Source organism: Schistocerca serialis, chromosome 9 (genome assembly GCF_023864345.2).
Source record: "Schistocerca serialis cubense isolate TAMUIC-IGC-003099 chromosome 9, iqSchSeri2.2, whole genome shotgun sequence".
NCBI lineage: Eukaryota > Metazoa > Arthropoda > Insecta > Orthoptera > Acrididae > Schistocerca > Schistocerca serialis.
The window spans coordinates 44,429,608-44,442,621 of NC_064646.1; the positions used below are offsets into that span (position 1 = coordinate 44,429,608).

General features: G+C 36.2%; 1 protein-coding gene across 2 annotated transcripts in view; it reads right to left on the reverse strand.

The window, feature by feature from the left end:
- The window catches only part of LOC126419189 (protein strawberry notch), a 299,812-nt gene that overhangs the window by 123,582 nt on the left and 163,216 nt on the right, over nt 1–13,014 (reverse strand). For both annotated transcript variants that reach the window (XM_050086323.1, XM_050086324.1), the window contains 2 exons: nt 11,058–11,273; nt 8,572–8,867 (listed from right to left, as the gene is read on the reverse strand). In XM_050086323.1, coding sequence (XP_049942280.1) covers nt 8,572–8,867; nt 11,058–11,273 — 512 coding nt within the window. The remainder of the gene's footprint in view (nt 1–8,571; nt 8,868–11,057; nt 11,274–13,014) is intronic.

The window sequence follows — 13,014 nt, forward strand, 5'->3', positions numbered from 1 at the left end:
ATGAAGATGAAATGGGAGATACGATACTGCGTGAAGAGTTTGACAGAGCACTGAGAGACCTGAGTCGAAACAAGGCCCCGGGAATAGACAACATTCCATTAGAACTACTGATGGCCTTGGGAGAGCCAGTCCTGACAAAACTCTACCATCTGGTGAGCAAGATGTATGAGACAGGTGAAATACCCTCAGACTTCAAGAAGAATATAATAATTCCAATCCCAAATAAAGCAGGTGTTGACAGATGTGAAAATTACCGAACTATCAGTTTAATAAGTCACAGCTGCAAAATACTAACGCGAATTCTTTACAGACGAATGGAAAAACTGGTAGAAGCGGACCTCGGGGAAGATCAGTTTGGATTCCGTAGAAATGTTGGAACACGTGAGGCAATACTAACCTTACGACATATCTTGGAAGAAAGATTAAGAAAAGGCAAACCTACGTTTCTAGCATTTGTAGACTTAGAGAAAGCTGTTGACAATGTTGACTGGAATACTCTCTTTCAAATTCTAAAGGTGGCAGGGGTAAAATACAGGGAGCGAAAGGCTATTTACAATTTGTACAGAAACCAGATGGCAGTTATAAGAGTCGAGGGGCATGAAAGGGAAGCAGTGGTTGGGAAAGGAGTGAGACAGGGTTGTAGCCTCTCCCCGATGTTATTCAATCTGTATATTGAGCAAGCAGTAAAGGAAACAAAAGAAAAATTCGGAGTAGGTATTAAAATTCATGGAGAAGAAGTAAAAACTTTGAGGGTCGCCGAAGACATTGTAATTCTGTCAGAGACAGCAAAGGACTTGGAAGAGCAGTTGAACGGAATGGACAGTGTCTTGAAAGGAGGATATAAGATGAACATCAACAAAAGCAAAACGAGGATAATGGAATGTAGTCAAATCAAATCGGGTGATGCTGAGGGAATTAGATTAGGAAATGAGACACTTAAAGTAGTAAAGGAGTTTTGCTATTTAGGGAGTAAAATAACTGATGATGGTCGAAGTAGAGAGGATATAAAATGTAGACTGGCAATGGCAAGGAAAGCGTTTCTTAAGAAGAGAAATTTGTTAACATCGAGTATAGATTTAAGTGTCAGGAAGTCGTTTCTGAAAGTATTTGTATGGAGTGTAGCCATGTATGGAAGTGAAACATGGACGATAACTAGTATGGACAAGAAGAGAATAGAAGCTTTCGAAATGTGGTGCTACAGAAGAATGCTGAAGATAAGGTGGGTAGATCACATAACTAATGAGGAGGTATTGAATAGGATTAGGGAGAAGAGAAGTTTGTGGCACAACTTGACTAGAAGAAGGGATCGGTTGGTAGGACATGTTTTGAGGCATCAAGGGATCACAAATTTAGCATTGGAGGGCAGCGTGGAGGGTAAAAATCATAGAGGGAGACCAAGAGATGAATACACTAAGCAGATTCAGAAGGATGTAGGTTGCAGTAGGTACTGGGAGATGAAGAAGCTTGCACAGGATAGAGTAGCATGGAGAGCTGCATCAAACCAGTCTCAGGACTGAAGACCACAACAACAACAATCCTCCATATGTATACAGTTTCTATGTTCTCACATATTCCAGTACAATGAAATATTATATTGTAAGGGTCATGTTTATAAGCTAAGTGAGTAATAGATCTATCCTGAAATTTTACATTTTCTGTACTGAAATTTTCAATTCCCATATGACTAAAATCTATCATTTTTCACTGTAATATTCTCAGTTATAACAACACAATACTAAATAAACTAAATTATTTGTTGTTACTATATGGAAATTACCAATAATTTTCCAAATTAATTATAAAAACACTTCAAACTGCTCTTTTTTTTAAAATGAATGAAAATTCCTCAAGATTGCATTAGCTGCACACAGGTTCCTTTATTACGCAACACAACGGAACTACGAAAGTTTGAAGTGGTCATCTGGTAACAGATTCTTGCACCAGGCTATTGAGAGTCAATCTTGTATGGTATTATTACAGTGGGCTGTTGCAACAGTCGCACAGCACAAAAGGTACTAATACAGGTGCTAATTACAAACAGAATGTGGGCAAAGCAGGTGTGGCATGAAGGAAAACTAGGCATGTGCAAGATGGGACAGGGTAAGGAAAAAAACAAATATGAGTTTACTTGGTAAACAACTGAAAATTGGGAATTGTATCATAGGATTTAATGATAAATATAAATCATGTTATAATTGGAAGTGGTGAATGAAAAGCATTGTGGTGGTTAATAAATGAAGTATAAATAGCATGAATAAAATTATTTCTTAAATATAAAAATATATTTATATAATTACCTAAAAATATTTACAAAAAATATTTAATGGCTCTAGAATAAGCAGATTTTACTCCTTTAACATAAAACCTCAAGTTATCTCATTTTTATTATTTTAACAGAAACTTAAAATCCCAAATATACTCGAGCAACTTAAGAACACATCTTCTGAAAAATAAAACCCCAACACACATAGTTAAATTTTCAGCCGCTAGAGAGCATCTGCTATTATACATCTGTAATGTGGATGTTGTGTTTGGTTACTGTGTGCAGCTTTGGATACTCGAAAACAAAATGAGCACCTTCAGACTCTCTCCAGTACTGTTTTTAGGCAATGCTTTCAAAAAAGGATGGCTTTACAGAGCCTGAGTTTAACACTGAATTTAGTGGCTCCAGACATGAAGAAAAATGTGATGTTACTTCGTTACAGACTGAAAGTGACAACAGTTCATCAGTTGAGCGACAAGTGCTCACCTGTGGTACAACATGAATTCATCCACAATGCTCCAGCCAGCTCCTCCGAGATTTATGTTCACATGAAACCATCGTGAAATCATGGTTAGATTTCATAGCTCCACAGAAACTAAAATATGACTTCAAGTTTCATGATATTTTAGTAAAAGTATGAGTATACTCAGGAATTTAGTATTGGTTATCATCAAAATTTTGTAACTCATTATTTTGAGCTCTGAAAGCTGTCTTTATATATCTATATGCAATGTTATTCATTACAGGATGTTTTTCATTGATAAAAATTATATTATTTTTGGAATATAATCACAAAACTGTCCAAAGAACAACATACATCCAGTAAGCAAGATATGAAAGTAGTCAATTGGGGAAGTTCATGCAACTGAAATTAACCAAATTGCAATGATGGTTCATCTCAGATTGGTTGTTTATGGTGTGAGCGGGCAATCATTTCAAAGATCACATAGTCTGCACCTTTTCTAAACCATCTGAATTGTTTCTAATATTTTCTTTAAATAAGATTTTAAATTATTCTTCATACTGGAAATGGAGTGTCCTTTTTCACACACATGTAATGTAATGGCAAACTTAGAGTTCGTAAAACTTACATTACCTTTTAAAAGCATACATTAAAACCAGACCCAGTTTGTCCAGTTATGTGGACAATCGTTGCAGATCAATGAGTAGACACCTCCCCCTTTTTGTACTAGTTAAAATTCAAATGAGTTTTATGTTTTTTGTATCCAGCTTCTCTGTTTTTATGGGAAAAAAAATAGCCGGAACAATACTTTTCCCCATAAGCTGCTTTCCCATCTGCTCTAATAACTTACCAAAATATTAATGTCTATGATTACTTAGTTCTTGACAGTACTATGAAAAGGACAGATTGGCTAGAAGTCTGGTGTATAGCTGTGTCAGTTTGCAGAAAATGTCATAAAGAAATTTGGAATACTTTAGGATAATGATGAGTAAATGGAGGTATGGGAGCATAACACCTCCCCACCCATTATGTTCAACGGTTCATTGGATGTTTTCCTCACAAGAATTCAGTGGGTTAACAACGGTGTTGCATTCTGTATTTGAACCATTATACAACATAAAGACAGTAACTGCATTACAATACCATGCTATAATCTTTCTTTTATACGAAGGGGACTGTTATACATATGAATATTTCAAGTTAGTGACTTAAATATTAGTAACACAGGATAGCAGGGGCCAGCCCATGGTGTGTACCTGATTTTGATCGTCAAATTTGAAATAATTATGTTTTAAGACTAGGTCAAGCACTTGTAGCACCTCATCTATTTCATCAAAGTGTCCACCACAAACCCATAAATTATTAGATACGATTTCCCTAACCTGGTTGATAGGAATGTGATATCAGAAGAAACCACATTCATACCTTGGGGAATAGACATCTGCGACAGATTAGAAATTAAATGCTACCGATTGTGGATGCAATATTGGATAGAATGTTTGTAGTATTTATTGAAATATGTTACAGTTTTTTTTCAAATTGGTAGCCAACTCCATTTTTTGCATTCACGATCGGACACACTGAAAAATTGTCTCTGAGTACCTTTATGACTGTTCTTAGCTTTGGTGTGGAAGGATTCTTTGGTATTAGTGTTCTCTTTTGAAATGAATTGGGAAAAAAACTTCTGTTGTTTTTAAATTTTTTCTTCAAAGTTGCTCAAAATTTGTTAATAGGGTCAAATTTACATTTTGCAGTTTTATTCACAATAAAGAAAATCATGCGCTTTAGTAACATACTGTTTTTCCTTAATAATGACTGTGGTTTTCGTTTTATCTGCTAGGACTAAGATTAACTTGTTATATTAAAAAGTTTCTGTAGTATTATTCAAAATAACATTCTCTTTTGGTATCTTCGGATTACTTTGATTTTTGGAATTTTGACGAGTATTAGTGCCCTGTGTAACTCTACTGAAAGCGGTACCTACATCATTTCTTTGGGCTGCAGAACCCCATCTAAAGTGAGCACCAAATGTACGATTAAAGAGTCTATTTGGCGTTGTGACTGTAAGCTGGTTAGTATTGTGATCTAATCTTTTGTTAAGAAGTTGTATTTCTTTATCGTTAAAGTTGATTTCGGCCATGGTACTTACGTGTGGAGAAAATTTAAAATCACATTCAGTACCAAGAGGTGGAGTTCTACAGCAGACAATAGATTGCAATTTCTGAATATTTTTTATAACGGATGTACAGAATTTTATCCCTCAGCTGAACAATACGTTCATCTACAAGTTCTTAGATGCCATCGAACACTCGACTACTCACTATCCAGAAAGTTGTAAATGGACCAGATACATTTAACTATCAATTCTGTCCTTTTTAGCATATGAGATGTGAATCTTGCTATGTACACAGAAGAATATGATTCTGCATGCAGAGGGCTTAGTAGAGATACATATTTATTGAAGATAAGCTTTATGTAGTATGGGATGTCCTGTTCCTCAGGCACTTTTTGTTAAGAAAGAACAGTATGTCACTGAAGTGCGTATTTGTATTTTTTTTATTGACAATAAAATTGTAAACGCAAATTTGTTCCCATTTCTAAATTTTTAGCAAGTTTGAAAACAAAATTCTAAAACAAAGTTTTTTACCCAATTCTTTGCTCAAGAGAACACTAATACCAAAGAATCCTTCCACACTAGAGCTCAGAGCAGTTACAAACATCCTCAAAGATAATTTTCCAGTGTGTCTGATTGTGAATGTAAAAAATGGAATTAGGTACCAATCTGAAAAAAATATGACAACATATTTAAATAAGTACTAAAAACGTCCTGTGCAATATAACATCCACAATAGGGAGCATTTCATTTCTGAGCTGTCACAGGTATCTATTCCATCAGGTATGTATTTCTCTTGATATGAAAAAGATGTACTCTAACATTCCAATCAACCAGGTTCAGGAAACCATAGCCAGTATTTTACAGACTTATACTGGAAAATCCTCTTGATCAAATAGATGACGTTACAAGTGCTAGACCTAGTCTTAAAATATAATTATTTTAAATCTGAAGATCGAAATTATCTCCAAAATCAGGGACTTGGTGTGGATTGACTCCTGGCTTGGCATCGTGTTTTGCTAATATTTACATGACTTAACTTCGAAGTTTCTTTATGACAATTTCTGCAAACCATTCACTACCAACACAGTTATACACAAGACGTCTAACCATCTGCAAAAATATAAAAACACTGCATTTAGGTCATTCTTGTACCGACTCCACAGTGTACCGCTTTTGCAGGAAGCCTTTGAATGGGAATGCAGAGTCATCCAATATGTTGCCTGATCAAATAGTTACAGTACTCACTATGTTAATAACATTAATACGGAAATTCTAAAAAAATCTATCCATCCTGTTGCTTCACAAGGAAAGACTGGTGTGTCCACAACTCTTTTATCTGCGAAGTAGAGCAATAAGGAACTAAGCTATCATAAAATTCCATAATTTGTTAAATTATCACAGTGAATGGGAAAGCAACTTAAGGAGGAAAACATTGTTATGGCAATTTTTATTAGTAAAAATTAAGAGGGCCAAATACAGATATAAAGAACATTCTAATTTTAAGTAGTACAAGGGGATAGTTGCCTACTCAATTACCTGCCATGATTATCTACCTAAGTATATTCGATAAACTTGCTGTGGTTTTGATGTATGCTTGAAAGAGCATTTAAGTTTTACCAACTACAAGACAGCCATTACTTCGTATTTGTGTGAAACAGGACACTTAATTTCTAGTACGGAGAATAATTTAAAAAGCTTATTTACGGAAAATTAAGCACACACTTTCAATTATGTGGTCAAAGTGTAGATTATGTGAGCTTTGAAGCAACTGTGCACCCACAACTTGAAGAAGCTAACTGAAATGGAACACCATAGAATTTTGGTTAATTTCTATTGCCGGAACTTGCCTAACTGACTACCTTCAGTGGAGATGCTGAGTCGCGATACGCACAATAAAAAGATTCACATAATCATAGCTTTCGGCCATTAAGGCCTCTGTCAGCAGTAGACACACACACACACACACACACACACACACACACACACACGCAAGCACGCACACGCACGCACACACACACACACACACACACACACACACACACACACACACACACACACACACACGCAACTTGCACACACGTTTGCAGTCGCAGAGAGCTGAAACTACACTGTGTAGTTTCAGCTCTCTGAGACTGCAGACCTGTGTGCAAGTTGTGCTTGCGCGCGCGTGTGTGTGTGTGTGTGTGTGTGTGTGTGTGTGTGTGTGTGTGTGTGTGTGTCTGTGTGCGCATGTGTGTGTATGTGCGTCTACTGCTGACAAAGCCTTAATGGCCGAAAGCTAAGTATCTCCGTTATATGGTGAGTAGCAACTTTCCTTCTCTCGTATTGTTACATTCCATCCTGGATTTCCATTGTTTGACTACCTTCATGTTACGCACACCAGGTGTGTGGTGTCGGTTTAACACCTGCTTAGTATAGTGACAGTAAATGATTTTATTGTACATATTATTAAATAAATTTTTTATGTTAAGGAAATATACTTTATTCATGTTATTTATACTCCTTATTCACTTACTTAACCGTCACAGTGCTTTTGATCCACCACTTTCTATTACAACATGATTTATATTTACCATTAAATCCTATAATAAGATTCCCAATTTTCAGTTGTTTACCACGTAAATTCATTTTCTCCTTACCCTGCAGTGTCTTGTGCATGTCTAGTTTGCCTTCACACCACACCGGCTTGGCCCACATTCCGTTTCTATTGGTATCTGTAAGTTACCTCTTGTACTATGTGACTTTTGCATGATACCATACAAGATGAACTATCAATAGCCTGATGCAAGAACCTATCACCAGACGACCATGTCAAATTTTCGTAGTTTTGTCCCCATTATTGCAGCACATTTTTACAGGTGTGTTTCCATCATGACTTTTCTTATCAACTCCTCCCAGTTAACAAGTTTTTGCCTGTTGCCACATTTTCTCCCTATTTATGCTCGGCTACAGTCATTACAAAAATAAATCTGTTGTTCATGTTTGTCTGTAGGTGGTCTACATGAGTTATGGTTTTATCCACCGGGCGGTGGTCTTTTAAGTGCAACTGCAGTGCTCTTTTAATGTGGACTGCATTTGAGGACTTCTTATTAAATGAAGCCAACATTTTAGACCTCGAGTCTATTATAACACAGCTTTGGTTAAGGACATCTTTCATTACACTGTATCCATTAACACTGTACTGCCCTTGATATTTTACTTTGTAGTGATTTGCTCTTGTTCGCTAGATATTTTATTGACGCATGAAATCCGGCACTTTTGAAATTTACTTTACAATGTATTAATTCCAAGTTAAGTCATTTTATTATCAATCTTTTAAGAGATTATGCAATTAATTAGTTTACAACTTGGAATGTTGGGACAGTCTTTCTAGCTTGCAGTGAAAAACTGAAAGTAAAAATCTGTTCTTCTATCACACGATTATAACAGCATTTTATAAAAACACTTCTCTTATTCAATACAGAGTATTACCTGAACATGCACCTATAAACACATGAAACCGGACGTGTTGCTTAATAAAGGAACATTACACAGCTAATGCAGCCTTGCAGAATTTTCAATCATTTTCTAAAAAAATTTTAAGTTTATTTTTTTAGATTATTTTGGAGAATGTTTGGAAATTTATTTACAGTAACAATGTATAATCTATGTTGTGGTTGCCCTAACTACAAAACAGTCTTGATAATAATAATAATAATAATAATAATAATCATTATATGATCTGTTTACCTCTGCAACATTCTCTGGGCCACCCAACTCATCAATAAGCTGGTCTAGGGTGTTAGGTGGCAACTTATCACCAAGTTCCTCTATCTGTCGCAAGAGGTCTTCTTTCATGCTGCAAGCTCTCTCAATGGCATCCCTTGGAGGTGGAGGAGGACGACCACCACCTCCACTGGCGTCACCGTTACGTTTCCCTTTGTGCGTCTTGCGTGAGAAGAGAGAGTTGATTTTGTCCTGTGTCGACTGCCGCTTCTTTGGAGCCTTATGCTTCTTACCTTTCTTTTTGCGCCGATCCCAGGGATCTAGTGAAGTAAAATATCTATTTCAAATAGACACTACATATCTTTAACACACGGTATACTGCTAAATGTAAGTGTTATTTATCCTAAGCTATCCATAACATGTAGGCAAACCTTCTTGTTAGCATTTTAATTTTTTACTTTCGCATTTAACATAGTAAAATGCTATGGAGCAGCTGAACATTTAGCCCGAGTTTAAACTGTATGCCTAAGAAAAACTGCAACTTAAACACCAGTCTTTCATAAACAATTCTCTTCTAATTGAGGAATCTGAGCTACAGACTTAGTGGAAGATCCATTTTCCACCAGTTTCTGCCCACTTCTTCTTTTCATTAAGACTGTTCCAACAAACAGACACAATTTGAATTATGAGAAATACGTCTTGCAGACGGACAATCAAAACATTGACCACATACCTAACAAAAGAGTGAACTGAATTCTGATACCAACAGGAGCATCTTCCACAAGTGTGCATGCATTTAAGTTCAGTGACACACTACTGAAACATTCGCTTTTTCTTAACATTTATTAAGATTTGTACAACAAAGCATCTCTCTTACACCGTATGTTTATTATCATTTTTATTACTTTTTCAGGGTTATTTTCATGCGGGAATATCACAGTAAACACATTTTTATTTTTATATTTTTTGACACCATCACACGAACATTTCACTGGCCATTATGTTTTGACCAGCCAGTGGTCATCTGCAGGCACTCTGTAGGTAAGAGGAGTAAACAGAAGAATCATTGTATAATCTATCAAATCTGCCAAATAATTAGGCCTATCTACAAAATGATTAAAAAAATGAATAAAATCATATCTAAAGGCACGTACTACAAGCAGTTTCCACTGTACTGTTGATAATTCTGAAGGCAACAATAGTTAAGAGATAGAGGTTTTGTAAGTGTAGTGAAATAATCTCTTTATCTGTTCTGCGGAAAGAACTTCTAATTTGGCAGATTTTAGAGTTACATTCACAGGTGTAATGTAAGATGATTCTTTAAACAATTTTTTAAACTTAAAAATTTAAAAATGCAGTGTGAGGAGTACGTACATTCACATCTAGGTGATGCTGCTTTTGTCATGACATAAAGCTGTACATTTTAACATCTGCTTTGCTTACCACTCACTGATGTCTGTTGCACCATATTCCTGACACCCCAACAGAGCCTGGTAGTCATCTGCAGTATCCAACTGCCATGTGCTGTCCACTCCGGCCTGTAGTGCTGCGAGGAGCTGTGCTCTAACACCAACCCACTGAGGCACATGCAGTGCCACCTAGACGTCAGTGCACACCTCACACTAATTTTTATTAACAAACATAAATGCAACGATTTTTTTATTTTCTACATCACCTTGCTGAAATAAAATAACCTTTTTTTTATTTTTAAGTTTTACAAACTGTGTAACAGATCGTACTACTCTACTTCACTGAATGCAACTATAAAATCTGCCAAAATAGATGTTCCTTCCGCGAAATAGACAAACGGAAAATTTCACTTGCCTACAAAATCATTCATCTTGTAACTACTGTTGCCTTCGTGTTACTGACAATGTGACAAAAACCAGTTGCACTGTGTGCCTTTAGTTGTAATTTTATTCTTTGTTTTGGCATTATGTACACATTTTATGGATTAAAATATGATTCTACGTCTCCTCTTTTTATCCATTCAGTGTTTCAAGATGACCACTGGCTGGTTCAAACTGGTAATAGCATTACAAAATGTTTATGTGATTGTGTAAAAAAAATGTCAATGATCACTTTATCTCCAAGACAATATGTCGTTTTCTTCATAGTTAAATGTTTTACTCTATGTTTTGTTTTCTTTTAATAAGTTCTGTATATGCTATGGTAAGTTCCTATGTATTGTGTCACTGATACAATCTAATAAAAATAAATAAATAAAAATAAGAAATTAAAAACTTTTGGATGCCACGTGCGGTGTTTGAATACCATACTCTCGGAATGAGTTGTGATGTTTAAAAGTTACTTCCTTGTTCAAAATGGGCAAACATTTGACAGAGAGTCAAGAATTATCTACAACACCCAACTCAAGAGTAAATTACAAAACTCGGCAATTTACGATGTGCTTCAAAAATTAATTAATTCTTTCACATTATCTTAGAATACTACAACAAGTTCTTATTTTTCAGACAAGTGAATACAATATATATGAGAAGGTAACAAACCTGCATCAGAATCACTATCTGAATAAAATGGATTGAAATCCGAGCTCTGGTTGCTGTCAGATACACTTTCACTGCCATCGGAGTCCGATCCGGAAAGTTTGAATTCAGAACCAGAGCTATTACCACCACCTGCGCTGTCCTTATCCACATCCGAATCAGACTCATCTGACGATGACATTCGAACCCTTTTCACTGCTCGCTGAGCTGCTTGCCTCACTGCAAAACGTGTTCGTGTTAATGAGAAATCTCAAATAACTATCACTAAACAATAATTTTGCAAAACAAATACTGTGTTAATACAACAACAACAGTTCTGGCAGAATGTCAATAATTTAGGAGCAAAGAGGACAACCCACTGAACAGATCAAGCAATATGTTGACAACAGGCCCACAAAAAAGAATGAAAACTTTCCTCAAAAAGATAACTACATTTTCCAATCGATTTGTTGTGCCTGTCAATGACTCGATGTTTCTATTATTCAGTGAGTTGTCTACTTTACTCCTAAATTATTACATATTAATAATGGTTAAGGTTCTTGTGCTACTGAGGAACACACAGCACTGGCAGGGATTATGTACTGTTCATGTAATTCAGTATCATCATTCATTGCTGAAAATAAGACAACTTAATTCTGTATTACCCATATGCCGGAAACTTTTTTTATTTCTAATATCATTAAGTTTCTTGCACAGTATGTTGGAAAAGTTAATCAAAAATAATACTATTCAGGAGCAAAAATTCATAAAGTTTGCAAGAAATTAGAAACTAAAGTCGGTAAAAACTTAATTATGAATTGTCTCATTTTATGTTTGCATGATGAATTATCTGTTACAGTCAGATAAATGCTTCACAGATTTATTGCCATTCCAGACTTGTACAGAGATTACATTCAATGAAGACAACAGAGAAAGTCGTCGATAGCAGGAGACCAACTACGTACGTCAAATCTCGTTGCACTTGTAGATGACGGCTATGTCTTATCATATTGTCCACAAAATAGAATACAAAAGTCAGCTGTATTCCCGGAACTGCACTGTTAATCAACTGAACCAAGAAAATCTGAGAGCTCCCAATCCATGAAGCATTTGTCCAAGAAAGTCATCGTGAAGGACTGTACTCGCATTTCTGATATGGCACTCTTGTGAGCAATCCTATCTTCAAATTACACTTATCCTGGCCTCAGCAACCAGACGCTGTGGTCATGTGTGCGTGTGAGTTGCGTTTGCGTTTGCGTGTGCGTGTGTGTGTGTGTGTTTCCGACAAGGCCTTATTGGCTGACAGCACACTTTCTGACAGTCTTTTTTTGTTGTGCCTATCTGTAACTCAGCATCATTATTGTATGGTGAGTAGCAACTATCCTTTTCGTAACATTGTTACATTCCATCCTGGAGTTTCCTTTGTTTGACTTATCCTCTCATGCCACTTGTACTTACCTACTTTTAAATAAAATGCAATGTCTTATAATATTATCTGTCAATAGTGCAAAGTCATAAGGAGGGTGTCTCACATAGCAGACATCATATGACTTACAAGATTCAATGCGCCATTGTTTGTGAAATAGCTCAGTACAGGAATCTTAAGCACGAAAGCATATCTTTCATAGCACTCGTGCACATAGAATAGTGCACATTTCCACTCATACACAAAACACGCAACATTTGGAGTGAATGTCACTTCTTCAATTTCTGAGATGTTTAGCAGTCAACAGGCACACAAAAAGAGATCAAAATTGACGGTGCAATTCCAGACAATGTCCTTTTGCAAAGCTAACAACAAAGGTATATGGACATACGGGTATACTGTTGGGCTTCCTACATTATCCCGGCACCGCAACAAATTCTTTCTGTCTGAACACACTAAGCGGGTACAATGAGATATCGAGGGAAGTCAAGTTTACAGATTTTGGGAACCGCCTAGAAGCTGGGTGTACAGGGTTAGTCGGAAAAGGAGGCAGAT